This window comes from Canis lupus, chromosome 1 (genome assembly GCF_011100685.1).
Source record: "Canis lupus familiaris isolate Mischka breed German Shepherd chromosome 1, alternate assembly UU_Cfam_GSD_1.0, whole genome shotgun sequence".
NCBI classification, from domain to species: domain Eukaryota; kingdom Metazoa; phylum Chordata; class Mammalia; order Carnivora; family Canidae; genus Canis; species Canis lupus.
In genome coordinates, this window is record NC_049222.1 from 113,781,291 (window position 1) to 113,801,635 (window position 20,345).

Below are 20,345 nucleotides of genomic sequence, written 5' to 3' on the forward strand. Positions count from 1 at the left end.
CCCATCTCAGGAAAGGGGCAGCTAGTGTCAGAGCACCGAGAGACTACAGAATTAAAAGCTATTGGTGACACGGTGCCAAACCCACCCCCACCCACACACACACCAGAAACTGCGGACTGAGCCAATGACAGCAGGCCCCACCTCCGAGCTGCTCTTAAAGGGGTAACCAAGCCAGCCAGGCCCTCCTTGCGGTTCCCTATGGTTGTCCTTGATGGCAGTAGGAGTCCACTCTCTCCCACCTGCAGTCCCATCAGCAGAGGAACTAGAGAGTTGGGAGAACAGAACATACAAGCTCCAATCTAGGGGATACCTGGGTGGCTCAGCAGTTGAGCGTCTGCCTTTGGCTCAGGGTCTGTGATCTAGGGTCTCGGGATTGAGTCCCGCATCAGGCTCCCTGAAGGGAGCGGTACGTCTGCCTATGTCTCGGCCTCTCCCATGGGTAAAAAAAATCAATCTTAAAAAAAATTTAAAAAGCAGCTCCATTCAGGCATTCAGGAATGACCAAGAGACAGGTTGTTGCTGGCCTGAGCCACACTGGTGATCTGTGCCCGCTCCACCCACACCTCAGCACCCCACACTCTCATTTCAGAGCGTGGGGAGAGAGTCCAGATGTTGGCCGTTGAAGGAGTGGGCATCTCACTGGGGCAGGGGCACTGAGAGGAACTCCAGTGATTGGGTTCGCTCCTCCCTTCCTTTCTCAGTTTAGGCTGGTTTGCTCTTAACCTCCCAGGGCAACAGAAGTCACCCAAAGCTAAAATTGTCCCAACACTCTCAGCCCCCAATCTTAGCCAGGGTCTTGTCCCCAACCACATCCAAGGCACCAAAGGGGAAGAGATCTGTATGCTTTACTTTCCGTTCACCGGAAACTAAACTGCTAAGACTAGCTGGGGACTTAACTGATTTTCCCATCTGGTGGATTAGCAAACAGGCTCAGGAAAGTGTGCTTCAGTTCTCAGTCTCCCCTCAAACTCCCTCCTATGAGGCTGGGTGACCTGAGGTGAAGATGCTGTGAAGATGGTGACCTGGTGGCCAGGGAAACTCCCACTCATCTCTCCTGCCTGCACAGGAGCAAAGACCAGGAAAGGGCCTCTTCTGGCTCTCAAGCTATCAACAAATGGGAGGAAGAGGGAAGTAGGACAAGTTCTAGCTGGGTGGAGAGGATGCTGGCCCCGGACTGAGGAAGCATGGGTCCCTGAGCCAGCTCCAGCTGGAGACAGAAGCTGCACAGAGGCAGAACCCAAGATGGGACCAGAGGGAGGAGGGAGGCGAATCAGGAGCACAGCCTCATGCCTGCTGGGAAGCAAACAGCCCTGCCATCAGCCAGGCATCGCTGGTGTGCAGCAGGCATTCCCTACAGGGCCTTGGCCAAATAATACTGGCCTTGGACTCAAGGCCAGAGCCCTCTCACCCCTCTATGAAGAGAATTATTGTATCAGGAGGCCAGAAAGGCCCAATAGACCACTGTCTTGTGCAGAGCTCCTGACCCTCAGTTCTCAAATGGGCAGCTGGAGATTCAGGAGGTGCTGACAACTGCTCATAAATAGACAAATAAGCATTTTTTCTAAAACAGGGTCTGTGGTTTTGGCAAATTCTCAAAAAAGCCGAGTTCAAAAAAAGAAAAGATTAATAACTACTCCAAAACAAGGAAAAGGTACCGAGACAAAAAAACAAAAAATCAAGAGAACAAATCAGAACCAAAAATAATAAAGTGACGGATAGACAAGATGGGAAGGATACAAGACAAGCATTAGGATGGGAAGCATAAGAAAGATGGAAGACAGGACCCTCCCTCCTCCCCTAGGCCAGCATACAGGCAGCCAGTGCCACCCTCGGGAAGCTGTCCTTGCCACAGATGCCACAGTACGGCACATGGGGTACAATGTAGTCCAGCACAAGTGCAGCAGGCAGCACCTCCTCCCTCAGCCTGGCACTGGCCTCACCACCGCCACCCTCCCCACTCCTCCTGGGAGACAGAACAGACAGACCAGAGGACAGACCAGAAACGACTGAAAGGAGAGATGAGAGAGGGATGGATGAAAAGATAGGGGATAGGAGAAAGAATAAGTGCACAACCCCCAAAATCCTCCCAGGGAGGGAGAGCCCAAATCAAACTCCAACACCAACATTCACTCCACTAGAGCTGCCTAAATCCTTTTGTGACCCCAGAAGCCTATCTTCAAGGGCACTGATGCTCAAAGCACCAGGTCTCCAACAAACAAGTACTGGGGGGCCCCCCTCCACACAAGGCCCTCCAAGTCTTACCTTGGTGCGCCCGTTGATGACATAGCCACCTAGGCGCCCAGCGCAGTGGCGAATCACAGCATCCACATGGGCCATGAGGACCCCAATGCTTCGGCAGCCCGGCTCATGGCCTTCCACCCAGGCAATCTGGTCCCCACGAATGCTGCGTGGCGGGATAGCCCGCTGGCTCACCAGCTGCCCGTCACGCAGGCGCCCGCTCCGCTTCAGGGCCTCCACCTCAGCCAGCACGCAGCCACCCAATGCCGCCCCCAAGAAGCTGTCCTTGACACAGATGCCATAGTACCGCATGCAGGGCACAATATAGTCCAAGGCCAGGCGCTCTGGTGCGGCGGGCAGCACCTCCTCCCGCGGCCCCACGCTGGCCTCTCCATTGCCACTGCTGCAGCCCATGCCGCCCTCCCCTTCGGCTTCTGCCTCCCGGTTCTCCTGCCTGGCCCAGGACCGCTTGCTGGGTGCTGGGGCATCCCCACCATCCTCTGCCCACTTCCGTTTGGGGGCCTCAGGCCGGGCACCCTGGGCGGCCAGTCGCTGGCACCCCTTGGTGACCAGTGCTGCAGCGCCCTCACTCTGCAGCGGGCGCAGCTCGCCACCATCCTGCCCGCCGAAGCCCTCCCGCAGGGGGCTGGCTGTTGTGGAGGTGGCTGTGGCCCTGGGGGTCCCACTCCCCGCCGAGGCCTCACCAGGTGCTCCTGGGCGGTGGTAGGAGGGTAGCAGTGGACAGGGCAGGTAACTCTCCACCCCCATCCTGGCCCGGCCAGGCTCCAAGGGCTCTGACACAGAACCCGGCAACTGAGGAAGAGCCTGACTCAAGGGCTGTGGCTGGCACGGGCTGTCCATGGCAGCAGTGTCTTCATCCCCCGGGCATGGAGGGCACGGCCCGGGCCCATGGTGCCACCCTCCTCCGCCTCCGCCTCCTCCACTTGATGCAGCCGGGGGCCGGGGCAGCTGAGCCTGGCGTAGGACAGGGTGAGGCAGGGCAGGCAGCAGAGGCTCTTCTCGGGCCCTGAGGGTGCTTGCTGGTCCCCAAGTCCTCTGCTGCCCCTAGGGGCTTGGGAAAGGACCCGTCAGGGTGGCTGAAGGGCAAAAGAGAAAAAGGAATGTGAGAAGAGCTAGAGGCACTCCAGCTGGGGTAGAGGTGAAGGGTAGCAGGGGCAATAGAGAGGAAGGCAGACTTGGCTACACAGACACCCCAAACCCGAGGCCACATTGTGAGAGAAAACCATGGGAATTGGGGAGGGGGGTGACAATCACGGAGAGAGGAGTGAGGCTGGGGAGATGACCCAGAGACACAGAACTGTGGTGGGGGCTGCGGGAGAGCATCCTGAGAAGAGAGAGAGAGAAAAACAGAAAGGACAGAGAAGACCTAAAGTAGAAAAAGAATGCTGGAGCAGTGGGGGAGCAGTGGGGAGCAGGAGATCGGCCTGGGGATTCCAGACACGCACGGCGGGAACGGGGGGCTCCACACACACAGCAAACCGGGGAGTCCAGAGACAAAGAGAATGGGGGGCCCAGAAGCGGAAAAGCCGACCGGGGAGAAGCTGGGAGGGCGGGCCTGAGACAGCGGGACAGAACGGGGCGGAGGGGTCAACCTGAGCCCAACGAGAGGAAGCCTGCCGGCGGCTCACACACACCCAGACGGAAGGGAGGGCCTAAGACAGACAGACAGACGGAAGGCAGCCGCGGGAGGAGGGTCCACGGCGACGCGGGGGGAGGGCGGGGGAGGGTTCACGCACTCGGGGACAGGACGGGGGAAGGCGGCCCCTCCCAGCCCCCTTCCCAGCCGCCTTCGGTGCGGGCCTCCCCGCTCGGGGCGCTGGAGGCGATCGCGGCCGGGCCGGGGGACCGCTGGGCCCCCGCGCCCGCTCCCCTCCCCCCCTCCCGTCCGCCGGCACGCGCCCTCCGCCCCCACCCCTACGCTCCAACGGCCGGCACTCAGCGAGCCGGGCGCGCTCCCTCCCCCACGCCCTCCCCCCTCCCTCCCTCCCTCCCCCGGCTCGCCGCGCTCCGCCACGCCGGGCCGCCGCGCGTCCCCACACCCAGCCCGGCTCGCGCCGGCGCCCCGCCCCGAGAGCATTCTTCGCTCCCTTCGCTCCCCGCTCCCTTCCCTCCCCGAGCTCTCCTCACCGAGCTTTTTCCTCCGGCCTCGGCGCCGCCGTTTGTGCCAGCCGCCCAGCGCCGCACAGCGCGCCATACCCCGCCCCCACCTCCCGCGACGCTCCGCCCCCGCCTCGCCCGGTGGGCACGTGACCGCGCCCGCGGAGGACACCGCGCGTGCGCAGGCGCGAGCCGCGCGGGGCGGAGCAAGGTAGCGCAGGACAACCCCCCCCGCCCCCCGAGAGAGGGGAAATGGGTCGGTCGCCAACGGGAGGCTCATTTGCGTGCTGCGCTCCGCCCCTTACGGGCGAGGAGCGGGAAGGCCTGAGGGAGTTCAACGGTTAGGCCAAACGACGTGGGAGGGGCATGCAAATAGCGTTATTTGCATGGGCCGGCCCACCCCTCGGAGCACCGAGCGGTGGAAAGTGACATGCAAATAATATTATTTACATGGGCAGTCCCGCCTTCTCCCAGCCCCAGAATAGGACTGTGATAGAGAAATGTCAAAAAAAAAAAAAAAATGTCTGCGCATTTGGTAGAGAAACGTATAGAAACGTGCACATTAGTCATTTACTTAAGTACTTTTTATAAAGGAGGGAAAGAAACCGTGGAAGGTCCCTAAGGGAGGAAGACTGGAAGGGATGTGCCACAGTAAGACCAGCTCCACCCTGCCCTGTCGGGACAATTGTGAGAATCTAAATAAAGCAACCTAGGAAAGCTACTCAGAGTTCGCAGACAGGACATTTGTCTGACAGCCTCGGGTCTCGGAACATCTTAGGTGACCTAGCCTGGAAGGACTATGCAGATGAGGTTATCTAAATGCCCTGCCCCCTCCACCATCGCCAGGGCGGAGCGGGGGTGCGGGGAAGAGGCAGCAGGCTCTGGGGTCAGGCCTACCTTGTGAGTGGGTTGGTGCTGACTTGGGGATGGCAGAGAAGCTGGAAGTGTCCTGAGGGGGGGGCTGCACCTGTCCCTGGCAGAGTACTTGCAAGTATGTCAGTTCACCAGGACACAAGAGATATACACCAGTATCAAGTATGCACAAGTCTCAAATATGCGCAAGTTGCACAAAGGCCCACAGAGTCTTCGGGAGCATACTCAGGGTTCATGGTCACACGCAGGCGTGTCAAGGGTGCCAAATTCACACAAGACACACACAGACCTCAGGGGCATACACACAGTGTCACACACACAACAGTCAGACACGGCCTGGGACTTTCTAGCATCAAACATGCATGGGTACTATCTCCTGGCCTTAATTTTCATTCCCTGGCCTTGGTCCCAAACAACACCAGCCTCATGGTTACAATCACTAAAGACACAAAGTAGTCACAGGCAACAGTATCACACACAATCAGCACATATTCCTACAGGTACCATCATACAGGTCACAAACACAGGACATCAGCGCCCCACAGGTGGACTTCCAGCATGCCTGGTCACAACATGTGCAGTTAAAAATTCCCTCCACAAGACCACTGGAGTCATGGTGTACCCCCACACCATATCCAATCCAAAAACATGGCCCCCAAACACCATGACACATGGTTCTTCCATCAGGGAACTCTTCCATCTCCCCTCCCTCCCCATCACCCCAAAATAACAGAGGCCAAGACACAGGTGTAAACAATGCTTTATGGGGGTGGAGTGGGGACTGGACAGGCCTCCAGGCAATAAATAACACGTACTCGCAATGGCGGGGAGCTGGGGCCAAATGCCCAGGTCTCAGGCTTTGGGAACTCTTCGAGTATGGTTAGGGGTTCCGGGGGGATAGGGGTTAGCCAAGACAGAGGAAGCAGCAGCAGGTACGGATTCCCCCTTCCCCCGTGGCTCAGTCTTGCCCCTCAGCCAGGCCCCACCAGGCCAGGGAAGGGGAACAGGTGGCGGGGCAGCTTCTCTGGGGCCAGGACAGGTGAGGGGCTCGGCCTCCCAGGGCCTGGGTCTGGGCCCCGGCCAGAAGGGCAGGGCTGGTCCTGGAGAACAGGTGAGCTGAAAGAAAAGTGTGTAGTGAACTAGAGAGATCCTGGGTCTGTCCAGCCAGTGTCTCTGTCTCATTTCTGGGTATCTTCCTGTCTTCCTATCTGTGTCTGTCCGTATCTTTTCTCTTTCTTCCAGAGTTTCTACATTGTCTGATTTTCTATTTCTTGTCTGCAATTTGTGGCTGTCTCTCTGAGGGTACCTACATCTCCCTGTTTGTCTCAGAGAGCTGACCCAGTGAGTCTGCAGCAGGATATTTCAATATCTAAATTTCACACTCCCACCTTTGTATCTCTGTGTCCCTCTATGTTCCTGGATCACCCCAGCTCATTCCAATGTTTTCCAAACTGAGGAGACACCTTCGGTTAGTAGTTGTTGCTTCAGCTACAATAGCATTACCTGGGAGCTTCTAGAAATCCGGAAATCCCTTCAGAATCTCTGGGGTGAGGCCCAGGCATCAGACTCTTTTAAAGCTCTCCAGGTGATTTCAGTGTGCAGCACTGCATTAGTGGGTTGGGAAATCAGTTTGGTGGGCCCTGGCCACTTTTCCAATGAGATAGAATAAAATAGAATAGAAAATATCAGAGTGGCATCATATGTAAGAAGAATGTTGCTCCACAGACATAGCAGGCAAGATTGGTGGGTGTCAGAGGCTGGCAGGGGGAATGGGGAGTGACTGTGAAAATGTTTTGGAACATTTTCATGGCTAAATGTATGCCGTTGTGAATTTCATCTCAATAAAAAAAAAAAAAGCAAAGAATATTAGTGTTAGAAAAATATGTTTCAGCTTTATGTGCATGTAACTGCATCAGATCGAGACATAAAATGTATTTTCTTGGGGCACCTGGGTGGCTCAGTGGGTTGAGCAGCTGCCTTCAGCTTAGGTCATGATGGCAGCGTCCTGGACCGAGTCTTGCATGGGGCTCCCTGCTCAGTGGGGAGACTGCTTCTCCCTCTGCCCCTCCTCCAGCTCCTGCTCTCTCTCACTGGCTCTCTCTCAAATAAATAAAAATCTGAAATAAATTAACTGATTTAATTTAATGTATTTTATCCTGAAGATTGTAGTCAACAATGTTTGAAAAAGCACTGTCTTACTACATTTGATTCACTGAGGGCAAACTCTGAAACGGATGCTATATACTAAGCCCTCGGGTGAAGAATACCCACCCATCCATTTCTCCACAGCCCAGATTCGTTAAAATGGATAGTAAAAAGAAAAATAATAAACAGCTCTCATCTATCAAGTCTTTACTAAGCATCAGGCTCTGTGCTAAGGACTTCACATGACTTGATATCATTAATCTTCTCAACACCCACAGGAGGGTAGGCCCTATTATTAACCCCATTTTACAGGTGAAAAAGAACAAGTCCCAGAGTGGTTAAATAATTTGCCCAGGGTTGTGCAGGTAGGAAGTGACAGAGTCAGAGTTGAAATCCAGGCAGCCTGGCTCTGCAATTTTCGACCTATCACCGATCCTTCCCTTCCCAGATGGGGAAGACAAACTTGATCACGACCAAGTGTGCAGAGCTGGATGGTTTAAAGAGTAAGGGGCAGCTGTGAGACCACCCAGTTGGAGGCAGTGACCCCCCCATCTGGGAAGCTGATAAAGGTGTCCTGCAGGAAAAGTCATTTTAGTGAAGACCAGATGAGGAGTGGCAGCTGGCATAAGAAAAGAGGCCGGGGCACAGCAGATGCAGAGGCACGGGAGGAAAAGAGGGATGCCTGACACACTCACCCTTGACTCCTCTCTCTCAAATGCCATGTCCATTCATCAGGAAATCATGTTGGCTCTGCCTTCAAAGTGTATCCAAGGTCTAAGCACTTTTCCCCACAGCCACCCTGGAGCCGCCAAGGGCTGGAAGCAGGGGAGGCCGGGGGCGTGAAGCACAGAGGAGAATTGGCAAGACACACACGCTCTCAAAGAGGTGGGGAGGGGACCTCATCCTGCAGGACCTTGCAAGCCCAGAAAGGAGTGTGGACCAAGCATAGGGGAAGCAAGGCTTCCAGGAGGAGGCAGAGGAGGGAAGAGAGGGAAGGAACAGTGTTCCTGGCAGAGGGAACAGCGTAAACAAAGACCCAGAGAAACGGGGAGAACTTCAGGGTGGCTACAGCAGCCTGAGAGGTCAGGAGGGGTGTGTGAGTTGAGACAGGTGAGGCTGGCAGGGGCAAAAACCAGGCTAGGAGCCTCTGGCTGTGTCCCACGGACCCTGGGAGCCATGGGTGGTTTTAAACGGGGGAGGGACAGAATAGATTTGTGCTTTAGAAAGACCCAGTGGCTACATCAAGAGGGACAAGACTCAGTCCGTCCTCTACGGGCACCCCCACCCCACGTCCTGTCCACCATGGTCTCTCAGCCTGACTCTGCAGTAGTCTCTCACTGGTCTCTCAGCAACCACCCTTGCCCACACCCTCCTCTCCTCTATATGCAGCCAGAGGGATCCTGGGAACACCTGCGTCGGGTCCTGTCCCTTCTCTGCTCAGAGCCCTCCCATGGCTCCCATCCCAACTGGGGTATATAACCCAGAGCCTCCTCACGGACAACAAAGCCCTATCTGATCTTCCCCCCCACCCCTGACCTCATCTCTTCCTTACCTCCCCTACCCCCCAATACACACATGTACTCCACTCCAGCCATGCTGGCCTCCCTGGACCTCCTCACCCAGCTCAGGCATGCTTCTACCTCAGGGCCTTTGCATTGGCTGTTCTCTCTGCCTAGAACACTAGCCCCCAGGGACCCATATGACACCCCCCACCTCATTCCCCTAGCTTCAGGTCTTTGCTCCAATGTCACCTTTTCAGGGAGGGATTCCCTCATCATGGAAAATTCCACTCCTCACCTCCCTACCCCTCACTTTCCTTTATTTTTCTCCATAACTCTTATCTTCTTAACTACTGTATCATTTTCTTATGTGTCTTGTTTATTGCCTGCCTCCTCCCAAGAGCATGTTGGCTCCACGAGGGCAGGGATTGTTTGGCCCACTGCCTGAACAGGATCTGGCACACAACAGACACAAGCTCAATATTTGCTGAATTATGAATGGGTGGGTCAGAGATCCGGGGTGGAGCTGGTGGCAAGATGGAAAGGACGTCCCCGAGGCCAGGACGATGGCTCCTTTCATGCAACTGTTTCTGCATCGTTCTTTCTCACCCTTTCTCTTGTCACCTCTCCCTTTCTGTGTCTCTGTCTCTGCTCCACATTCCCCCTTGCTGGGACCCCACCCCTGCCATCCCCGGGCCCAGGCTCCGACCTGGGCTCCCACCTGGCTCCACATGTCTCAGCAGCCACAGGGCTGGGGGGCCACGGCCTGGGCACTCCGAGGCTGCCGCAGCTGGCGGAGGGAAGCATCCCCGTACTGAATGCCTGAGCCCATCCTCTCGGGGTCCAGCTCACCTGGGGGTTGAGGGGAGGGGGACAGGAGAGAGGTCAGGACTAGTGTCCTGAAGACTTCCGGGCCCTGCCTTCCACTCCCACTCCCACTCTGGGCAGTCAGGAGCCTCACCTGAGTCGATCTTGTTCAGGATGGTGCGGGCACACTTCAGGAAAGCCTCTTCCACGTTCTCACCCGTGAGGGCACTAGTCTCCAGGAACATTAGCTCTGGGGGGCAGGGCCTCGGTGAGTCCCTGCCCTTCCCTTGACTCTGACCTACCACCTCTGCCCTTACTACTTCAGGCCTTTGCGCTTACCATTGGTCTGCCACCAAGGGACCCCCTCCCCAGGTGGTTCCCGCTAATACGCCTCCTCCTCCAGAAAGGCCTCCCTGACCTCCCAGCATGGATCAGGTGCTCCCCCCTCTTCAGGCTCCCACAGCCCCGAGAGCTTCCCCTATCCCAGCCCTGACCTCTCTGGGCTATCACTGGAAACGGTGGTGTCTCCCTTCCCTACCCACTGGACTGTGAGCCTGTGAGAGCTGGGCCTAGGGTGTCTTTAACGCTATGTCCCCACCACCATCTGGGACAGGCCCAGGCCCACCACAGACAAACCTTTAGCCTCAAAGCCATATCTTTCTGATGGCAAAACATCGTCTCAACTTGGAGGTTACAAGCTGGAGGAACATGGACAGACCCCGAGCCAGTAGATGTTTGGCCAACACGAACTTTTCAAATGAGTTTATATTTGCACACCTTTTGACGTGGCTGTGGGGCCTGTCTACACCCCGAATGCTGGTGCCTGCTAACTTGGGGTCCACCCTATCCTGTCTCCCTTAATCACAAAACAGGCCTGTCCCCTCGAGCCATCGGAGTTTGCAACCTCCACATTACACCAATACCCAGCACTGGCCGAAACCCTCTTAGCAGCCAACATTCATCAAGCACCCGCTACTGTGTCCAGGCAGTGCCAAGGGCTCTCCGTGACCAACTCCCTTAAGCATCACACGCTATGTGAGGCAGAAACATCGTGACTCCTCTTTTCCAGATGGGGAGACAGGACCAGAGTGGTCACACGGCTCACATGTGGCCAACACTCGAATTTGAACCCAGACCTCTAAATCTCCGCATTCCCCTGCTAGGGAGAGCCACAGAGGCCAGGAGCCATGGGCCCCAGGGGACACCCCCTGCTCCTCAGCCCAATCCCTCCCCCACTGGCCCACCAGCAGGTCCTCACCATTCTCCTGGGCAAAGCGGGAGGCCTCCAGGAAAGTGACCTCGCGCTCAGGGTCCAGGTCTTTCTTGTTGCCACAGAGGATGACCACGATGTTGGGGCTAGCCAGCGTGCGGGCGTCCGTCAGCCAGGCAGCCAACGAGTTGTATGTCTCCCGGCTATGAAGAAGGGAGAGAGGAGGAGGGCAGGCAAGGATAGGGGGCCCCCACCCCAGCCCTGCCCCACCCTCTCCGTGCACCCACCTGGTGATGTCGTACACCAGCAGGGCTCCAGCCGCCCCTCGGTAGTAACTCCGTGTCACCGACCTGTGGGGCCAAGGGGACCCAGTCACCCCCGAGGCTGGGGTCTGCCCTGAGACTGCCCCCCTCTGCGAAGAGAGACTGATGCTGGTGGTTCAGAGGGCCCCCCCTCCCTGGCCTTTACTGCTGACCTATCCCCCAGAAGCTAGCGGTGTTCTGGTCTCACCACAATTTCCTTCTCTGCTGGTCTCTCTCCTTGTCTCCCTCAATCTCCCTTAGCTGTCTGTCCATCGGCCTCAGAGGCTCTCCCTGTCTTTGACTCTGTGTCCCTGTGTTCCCTTTCTCTTCAGTGGTCTGTGTCTTTCCGTCCATCTCTCTTACATGTGTGTCTCTCTCACTCCCTTATGTCTCTCTATCTCTGTGTGTCTCTCTGGCTCTGGTTCTCTCATCCTTTTTTTTTTTTTTAAGATTTTATTTATTCTTTAGAGACACAGAGAGAAAGGCAGAGACATAGGCAGAGGGAGAAGCAGTCTTCCCTGCAGGAAGCCTGATGTGGGACTCGATCCCAGGACCCCTTGGGCCCTGAGCCAAAGGCAGACACTCAACTGCTGAGCCACCTAGGAGTCCCTCTTCTTCACTCTTGGTTTCTCATGCATTCACTCATGCCTCATTTCGCCTTCTTCCCTTTGCCCATTCCTGGCCAAGTGCTCTGCAACTACACTGGCTTGTCCCTCTCCTGCTGCATCTTGGGGAGGCCCTCTTCCCAGGGTGGCTGCATCTGCCTGCATCTCCGTGTCACCTGTCTGGGTCCTCCTCAAATTCAACCATTCCACAAGCACTCACTAAGCACTTAGCACAAACCCAGCGCCAGCCACTCACCCTTCGCCTTCTCTCTGTCTCTCTCACATGGTGATATCAACAATATCACCAATATTAACTTAGCAGCTACGACGCCATGCTGGCTAGGGACCACACTTCTCCATGGACTCGATTCCCTCATGTCCCTCCTCTCTGTCTCTTAAACTCAGGGTTTCTGTGCACCAACCACCTTGTCCGCAGCCATTTCTTGAAGACACACTGTATGCTGAGCCCTCCGCCATTCTCTCTCCCCCGCCACACAACATCCATTTCTCCACCTCTCTGGCTCCTCCTGTCCCACCCTCCCTGTCTCCGGCTTGGACCTATTTCTCTTTGTGTCTCTTTATCATCCTTCCCTTGCTCTTCTTCTCAGTCTCTGTCTTTCTCTGTCTAATTCTGAGTGTATCTCTTTCGCAGTTTCCTTCTCTTTCAATCTCTCTCTTTCCACCTCTACCCCTGGCCCCCACCCCAAGCGCCTTTCCCCAGGCACAAATCTCCATCTCTCCAGCCTTATGGCTCGATCTACTGCAGTCTCTCTAGGGTCTGTGGGTCTCTCCTTTCATTATGCTTCTTTCTCAGCCTCATTCTCCCTTGCAATCCTTGCTCTCTCTCCAGGACCCCTGCTAGCTCTGGCTATAATAGGCACCCGTACTGAGTCTCTGCCTTTCTCCCGCAGCCTCGCCTGCCCTCTCATTGTCTCTGTGCTTCCGTCATACCTCCAAGTGACTGCACACACCTCTCTCTCTGTCCCTTTATCTCATTTTGTCTCCTCTTTCCTCTGTCCCCCTCCCTTGGGAGCCCGGCCCACCTACCGAAACCGCTCTTGGCCGGCTGTGTCCCAAATCTGGAGCTTCACAGTCTTCCCACCCACGTTGACTACCCGAGATCCAAACTCCACGCCGATTGTGTGGTTGGAGTCCTGTTTGACTGGGAGTGGGAAGGAGAGAAGAGGCAGTGCAGGGGCTCAGAAGCTTCCCTGTCCTCCCAAGCCTCCTCAGCCTATACAAAACCATTCTCATTGCTGGGGTGACTGAGATCCTCAAGGAGGATCTAGCAAAGGCGAGGGCCAGGCAGCCAGCACTGAAATTGTACCTACGGCCAGCCCTGCCCCTGCCCACGCTATGCCCACACCCACAGTTCAGTGCTCCCGGGACCACTCCCAGAAACTCACACTTATTCTCAATGAACTGATGAAGGAGACATGATTTGCCAGTTCCTGCACTGCCAATCACCAGGAATTTGAAGAGGAAGTCTGAGCAGATGGAGCCAAAATCAGGGAAACCCATATGGAGAGAATGATACAGGGCAAAAGATGGAAACCAAGAGACCATCACAGTTACAAGGGGACAAACAGACACAGGCAGAAACAGAGCAACAGTAACAACAGACAATTCATATACAGTGCTTACCACATAACAGGCACAGTTCTAGCTCTTTACTACGGCAAGCTCACTTAATCCTCAGAAAAACACTACAAGGGAGGTATACCAACAAGTATCTCCATCTTCCAGATGAGGAAACTGAGGCCAGAAAGGTTAACTGGTCTACCCAAGACCCCATAGCTGGGCATAGCTGGGATTCGAACCCAGCTCAACTGGCTCCAGAGCTCAAAAGCTTAGCTATGATGTTGTTAAAGCCTCTCAAGATCCATGTTACCCAGGGTGACAGCCTTGCCCTTGCCCATCACGACCTCACCTCCTACCACGTTCTCATTCACTCTATTCTAGCCTGGGGCCTTCAGTCTATTACCTGAAAATGGCAAGCTGGTTCTCACCTCAGGATCTTTGCACTTGTTCCCTCGGCTTTTCTCTACTCGTTGAAGGAATATAGCTCCTTCTGATTCTTACACCAGTGCTGTTTCTACGGCACCCTGTCCTCCCACCTCCTATTCATCCATCCATCCGGATTCTCCAATTCTCAGTCCCTCCATCCCTTCCTCGGCCCGAGGCCCTCTCAAGTTTAAGCCCCACCCACCCCTTGCCACTAGTCCCTCCCACCACCTAATTCAAGGACGATGCATCCCCAACCCCACTGCAGCCCTCTCCAGCCAGAGCAATCCCAGGATCCACAGCAACCCCTCGGGGTTCTCCCAGCCCACCATCCCCAAGCCCTGCCATTCACACGGTCAGCCCCACCCCATCCATCCAGACTCCGCCCCGACACAGTAAGAACCATCCTTTCCTTCAAGGCCTGCCCAAGTCCATCAAGACTGGCTCCCTCAAATCCCGCCCCAGATCTATTTAACCCACACACCAGACCCTCAGGCTCCGCCCAAATCCATGAAGCCCAGCCTCGTACCCATTAAACCCCTCCCAGCAGCCACTAGGCCCTGCCCCATGCCAGACCCCGCCCCCTGGCACATAAGGCCCCGCCCCACTCCCCAAAGGCCGCATCCTCCCTGGGCCCAGACCCCAGACCCTGACTCCGGCCCACCACCCTCACCGTAGGTCTCGGCCATGACTCGGTCGCGGCCGCTCGGGGCCGCAATATGGCGCCGCGGCCGCGCCTGCTCCTCGGCTGGCAGCCGCTCCACTCCGGCTGCAGCCCCGGCTCCTTCCTACTCCCGGGACCGGCGCCGCCACTTCCGCCTCCACCCCCCACAGCGCGACCCGCTAGGGCTGCGGGATACCAGGCCACGCTTCCCGAGAGCAGGGATTGGTGAACTCGGCGGCCGGGAGGCGGGACAAAGGGCGCGGATTGGCCGCGCGAGAGGGGACGGGCCAAGGGGGGCGGGACCAAGACGAGCGATTGGCGGAGCAGGTGGGAAGGGACCGTACGGAGATGCTTTAGCCCCGCTGAGAAACGGATTTGGTCAGGAGTACGGGTGCAGAGTCGAGACTCCGGATTGGGTAGGAGCGGACCTGGGGGCGGGGGCACGGCTGCAAAGAAGGGGGCATGGACAGGATTGACAGAAAGACCCGAAGAGGAGCGGGTATCGAGCTGGGGAGCGCTTTCTCAGACCTCAAAGACAAGAAAGACGAAAACTGGAGGGGTGGGGGGTACGCGCTGGCTAACCTCCCCCTTCCCTTTGCAGATGGTCTTCCACGATAACCTCTTATTCTGTTATTCTGTGATTTATGTCTTCCTCGTGGCCTTATTGGCTCCTTCCCAACAGTTCAACTCCCTCCCCTTGGTCTAGAGAGGACACTAAAAAACACGCAACCGGTCTGTTCAGGCTATTCCGCCTTCTCATTTGCTTGTGTATCTAAGTTTAGCCCACCTCTGGTACCCAGCTCGGAGCAGAGCATTTAGTGGAAGTCTGCCTAGCAACCACTGACGTCACGAGAGTCAATGAGTTGACTGGCTAAATTCAGGAACCTGGGGAAACATTTCCTTTGTTACACCGCCCCCCCCCCCCCCCCAAAAAAAAGACCACGGAGACCTGCATTTTGCACTTGGCTGATATATTTGCATAAAGCCAGAAGGAGGGAAAAAAAAAAAAAACAGCAGGGACAGTGGTAGGCTGAGCTCACTGGCAGTAGAAATCCCATTTCTGAAAAAGAGAAAGGGTAAACAGTGGGGAGAAAACCAGCGGTCACACCACAAAGGATCTAGTGGTTTTTGTTGTGGCAGGGGCCAGGTTTGGCCAAACATGTGCTATGCAAATTAGTCCAGAGTCCTCCAATCTTTGCACCTCTCAATCTAACAGGGACTTCAAAAAAAAATCACTCCCCCATTTTACAGATAAGAAAACCGAGGCAGGGAATTTGTCCCAGTGCACACAGCTACACTGCCAGGGAGCCAAGGGCAGGAGCATCTTTGCCCATCATCACAACCTCAGGGTCCTCCCTCCGGATCCCTGCCAGCCCCCCAAGACACTCACATCTGTCTTCACATCGATTTTGCCAGGTTTCAGGGTCTGGTCCTCACGTACAACACTACTGGGGAAATAGCCCAGGCGAGCAGCTAGATCTCCATAGTAATCTCCCTGAACCTGGAGAGGAAGAATTCAAAGCCAGGGTTCTGGGAGGATGGCAAACTTGTTCCTGCTGAAGACCATGGCACTTTTCCTCTTCCTGATTTCTAGAGGACTAGCTCCATGCTTGTCACTCAACTCTCTTACAGTCACTGTGTGGAGGCCCTGCCTGACCACCTGAAGTAGCCAACCACTCAATGGGTATTAATTCTCAAAGGAGGGGCCCCTGGGTGGCTCAGTGGTTGAGCATCTGCCTTTGGTGCAGGTCATGATCCTGGGGTCCTGGGATTGAGTCCCACATCAGGCTTCCCACAGGGAACCTGCTTTTCCCTCCGCCTCTGTCTCTGCCTCTCTCTCTCCATGTCTTTCATGAAAAGAGTAAAATCTTTATTTTTTTAAAGTTATTTATGAGAGGCACAGAGAGAGAGAGAGAGAGGCAGAGACACAGGTAGAGGGAGAAGCAGGCTCCATGCCGGCAACCTGATGAGACTCGATCCCGGGTCCCACATCAGGTGGGACCCCGGGCCGAATGAAGGCAGGTGCTAAACTGCTGAGCCACCCAAGGATCCCAAAAAGTAAAGTCTTTAAAAAAAAAAAAAATCTCAAAGGAGCACGGATTTGCTTATTATTTTTTGATGGCTTGCAGTAATTGAGAGACTACCTTTGGCTTGGGTCATGATCCTGGGGTCCTGGGCATCAGGCTCCTGGGTTCCGAATCAGGCTCCCCATGGGGACCCTGCTTCTCCCTCTGCTTATGTCTCTCATGAATAAACAAAAAAGAGTACAATACCCTCTTCCCCCGGCCAAACTATTTCAGTCTACACCCTCAAACTTTCCCTTTGGGTGGAAAACTAGGATGCACTCCCACCCTAGCCCCGTATCCTTTCTTTTTCTGTTCTCCCAAGACTCACACTGCCTCCCCAGAAGAGCCGCCCCCGGCCCTTCAGCTTGGAGAAGACATACACAACTTGGCCCCTGTGTATGGTCAGGAAACGGCAGTCGGGGGCCACGTAGTCCTGAAGGGCCACAGCCATGGAGATGGGGTCTGGGGAAGGAACAGAAGGGAATGACCACCCTCCACACAGGCTGGCAACCCAAGCTCCCAAGGCCCCCCAGCCCCCAAGTCTTACAGCTGCATTCCTCATCAGCACACAGCTTGCGGTCAGCCAGCTTGGGCATGGCACGGCCCCCGACACTAGGCGCTAGGAAGGCAGACAGCAAAACAATGATACCGAGGAACACTGGCGACCCAGCCATCATGGACTGAGCAAGGGAGTGACTGAGGGGGAAATGGGGTCTCCAATTTCCTTCTGCCCTCCCTCTCTCCAGCAACACAAGGAAACCTGTGTTCTCCATCCTGTCTCCACCCTTAACCGGTCCCAAATTTCACCCACAATACCTAGAGACTGCTGCCCAGCCAGAACCATTTCAAAGACAGGGTGAGGGCAGCCTGCCCAAGAAAATGCCCAAATAAGGGATCCCTGGGTGGCGCCAAAAAGGCCCAAAGCAGCCCAGGCCGCTCCAAGTGACAGCAACCCCTACCTCCTGCCCCCACCTCAACCATCAGAGGCCCAGATAGGCAGGTTGAGATATTCAATTCCATCTTTGTCAATTCTAGGCTGTTTGGGTACCTGGGCCCCTCCAAGAACAGAAACAGGCAGCTAGTACAGAAAACTATCTTGGAATTTCCTGTGTTCAAGGACAGAACAAGGCGGCCTTTTGATCGCCAGGAACAGCCCTCACTCTCAAGGACCAAGTATTATATGCTGGGTCTTAAGGCTAGCAAGGCTCTACCATAATCACTATTTATCTTCACAAGCCACTTCCTGACTGGGTGACCTGGGCTAAGCTATTTCTTTTCTGAGAGCCTCGCCTTTCTCCTCTGTAAAATAGGGACCATGAAATGAAAGCCAACAGTTATTTAAAGAGCACTCGGCACATAATTTCAAATGGACTGCATCACCTCAAGGGGGCTGTTATAACCCCACTGAACATAGAAATGGTAGGGGAGAGCCTTCAGAAACTTGAAGTCTAGAGCCAGGAAGCAGAGGGGCCAGATTTGGCTCCAGGCCCACACCTGTCACTCACTGAGCATGGAGTTGGCAGCTGCAGGTCAGGAGAAAGTGGAGGTGCGGGGAGGGATGTGAACTCAAGTCTCAAACTCTAAAACTGTGTTTCCTGGGATACCTGCATGGCTCAGCAGTTGAGCACCTGCCTTTGGCACAGGGCATGATCCTGGGGTCCTGGGATCCCACATCAGGCTCCCTGCATGGAACCTGCTACTCCCTCTGCCTATATATACTTGGGGTTGCCCCATGTCTCTGCTCCTCTCTGTCTCTCATGAATAAATAAAACCTTAAAAATAAAACTGTTTCCTATAGCTCCACGTGCCAAGATCATTCGCCTGCGCGGCCATCTCCGTCATAGGACATTCTCACCTCTGGCCTCAAGTCCAAACTTTTGTGCAGGGGAAGTGGATCAGGCACACATGGGCTTGGGGATTGGGAAAGAATTCATCAGGGCAAAGCCTGGACCTCAGCCATCTCTACGCACCCAATTACCCAGCACCATCATGGCTGGGAGATGCTCAAGTCAGCTCTGCTCAAGTCACCAATGACTGGCTTTCCTTTATCACCGGGGACCATTCCCCAGCTGGGCCACCTCAGTTGTATCAGAACACGGTATTTGCAATTAGCTTTATTCACCACTGTGTGTCCTATGCAAAGAGCAGTATTTAGCATAATGGGTACTTGGCAAGTATTTGCTGAATTTATAGGCTTACTGAGTGCCGTTGGGGATAGTGACCTACACCAATGGTACCACAGTATGAATATACCAGAATTCTGGGGCGCTCAGGTGGCTGTCAGTTAAGCATCTGCCTTTGGCTCAGGTCATGATTCCAGGGGTCCTGGGATCAAGCCCCACATCAGGCTTCCTGCCCAGTGGCAGGCTTCCTGCCAGAAGCTTTCTGCTTCTCCCTCTGCCCCTTCCCTCCTTGTGCTCACTCTCTCAAATAAATTCTTTAAAAAACACCCAAACGTAACAGGAATTCTTTCCCTACACAGGAATAAAATGTAGCTCGGAGTGGGCATGTCAATTGCTCATAGGGAACATAGGAGGTCCACCAGGCAGACAATAAAAACCAGGACCCACTGACCACAGAACCTGGTGTGCTGGGTGAGATGTTTCCATTTGCCATCTGCAATAATACTTGCCTCTTAGTGAAGTCTTTCAGATCCTACAAGAAGGAAGACTATTTGGTGCCGTAAGTCTTTATCATTGCAAACACTGATCTTCCTTTTTAACAGAAAAGAGCAGAGCCAGAGTAGGCTTAGCTTAGAGCCTTCACAAAAGATAGACACTACTCAACACTCTTGTCTTTTTATTTTTTTGAAGATTTTATTTATTCATGAGACAGAGAGGCAGGCTGAGACACAGGCAGAGGGAGAAGCAGGCTCCCTGTGGGGAGTCCGATGTGGGACTCGATCCTGGGGCTCCAGGGTCACCCAGGGTCGAAGGCAGACACTCAACCGCTGAGCCACCCAGGCATCCCAACACTCTTGTCTTCTTGTATTTATTTTTTTGTTTTCTATATTCTAGTTCTGGCAAATGCTCTCAGGGGTATCATGTTCAAGGCCTGAGAAAGATCTTAAGCAATATATACATGTTTTTTAAGTTAACTAATAAAATTTCCAGGGGGGCCCAATTGGTTAAGCATCTAATTTCAGCCCAGGTCATGATCTCAGGGTCCTGGGATCAAGTTCCGCATCAGACTCCCTGCTCAGTGGGGAGTCTGCTCCCTTCTCTCTCAAATAAATAAAATCTTTTTAAAAATTTTTGTTCCAGATCAGATGTGTATGAGACTGAAAAAGGTTCCTCCTTCCATCTCCCTTCTTATCCATAGCTTCAGCTGTTATTTCATGACTGTCCAACCAGAACTCCATTTCCTAGACTCCCCTGCAGCCAGAGCACTGGAGGGGAAGGAACGTGGTTCAGCCACCTGCCCGAGGCTCCTGGCTGAATAGCAGGTGGCCAGAAGGGAAGATTAGCAGTGTTTGAAGTGGCTACACCCGTTGTGCAGCTCTCCATGTGGGATGGGGCACTTCCATCAGCAGCAGTGGCACCTTCCTCTAGTCCAGACTACAGCTCAATCAGAGATTGCAAACTTTTTTTTAATTTTTTTTTTAATTTTTAATTTATTTATGATAGTCACAGAGAGAGAGAGAGAGGCAGAGACACAGGCAGAGGGAGAAGCAGGCTCCATGCACCGGGAGCCTGATGTGGGATTCAATCCCTGGTCTCCAGGATCGCGCCCTGGGCCAAAGGCAGGCGCCAAACAGCTGCGCCACCCAGGGATCCCCATTCTTTCTTTTAAATTTTTTTTTTAATTTTTTTAT

At 54.7% G+C, this 20,345-nt stretch overlaps 3 protein-coding genes across 8 annotated transcripts in view; all 3 read right to left on the bottom strand.

The window, feature by feature from the left end:
• Window positions 1-4,504, bottom strand: part of EGLN2 (egl-9 family hypoxia inducible factor 2) — a 9,068-nt gene extending 4,564 nt beyond the window's left edge. Inside the window, exons 1-2 of one of the 4 annotated variants that reach the window (XM_038528827.1) lie at window positions 4,387-4,504; window positions 2,263-3,335 (exon numbers count right to left, since the gene is read on the bottom strand). In XM_038528827.1, coding sequence (XP_038384755.1) covers window positions 2,263-3,099 — 837 coding nt within the window. In that variant the 5' untranslated portion in view covers window positions 3,100-3,335; window positions 4,387-4,504. Of the gene's footprint in view, window positions 1-2,262; window positions 3,336-3,851; window positions 4,136-4,386 lie in introns of those variants that run through there. The other 3 variants (XM_038528828.1, XM_038528829.1, XM_038528830.1) reach the window with 3 other exon arrangements.
• Window positions 4,505-5,973: 1,469 nt separating this feature from the next.
• Window positions 5,974-14,600, bottom strand: RAB4B (RAB4B, member RAS oncogene family). The gene is given in 8 exon segments (NM_001003275.3): window positions 5,974-6,345; window positions 9,595-9,725; window positions 9,835-9,930; window positions 10,939-11,093; window positions 11,178-11,240; window positions 12,845-12,959; window positions 13,204-13,284; window positions 14,475-14,600. Coding segments are annotated over 7 exon segments (642 nt in total). The 5' UTR covers window positions 14,491-14,600; the 3' UTR covers window positions 5,974-6,345; window positions 9,595-9,609.
• Window positions 14,601-15,419: 819 nt separating this feature from the next.
• On the bottom strand, window positions 15,420-20,195 carry MIA (MIA SH3 domain containing). Of its 3 annotated transcripts, none has more exons than XM_038528836.1 (5): window positions 17,491-20,195; window positions 17,079-17,150; window positions 16,860-16,993; window positions 15,856-15,966; window positions 15,420-15,525 (listed from the first exon to the last, which is right to left on the bottom strand). In XM_038528836.1, the coding sequence occupies exons 1-5, from the start codon at window positions 17,549-17,551 to the stop codon at window positions 15,502-15,504; spliced, it is 402 nt and encodes a 133-aa protein (XP_038384764.1). In that variant the 5' UTR covers window positions 17,552-20,195; the 3' UTR covers window positions 15,420-15,501. The 3 variants fall into 3 exon arrangements, with proteins under 3 accessions (XP_038384764.1, XP_038384765.1, XP_038384763.1); XM_038528837.1 differs by having other exon boundaries at window positions 17,580-20,193; XM_038528835.1 differs by lacking the exon at window positions 17,491-20,195 and having other exon boundaries at window positions 17,079-17,341.
• Between the last annotated feature and the right edge of the window lie 150 nt (window positions 20,196-20,345).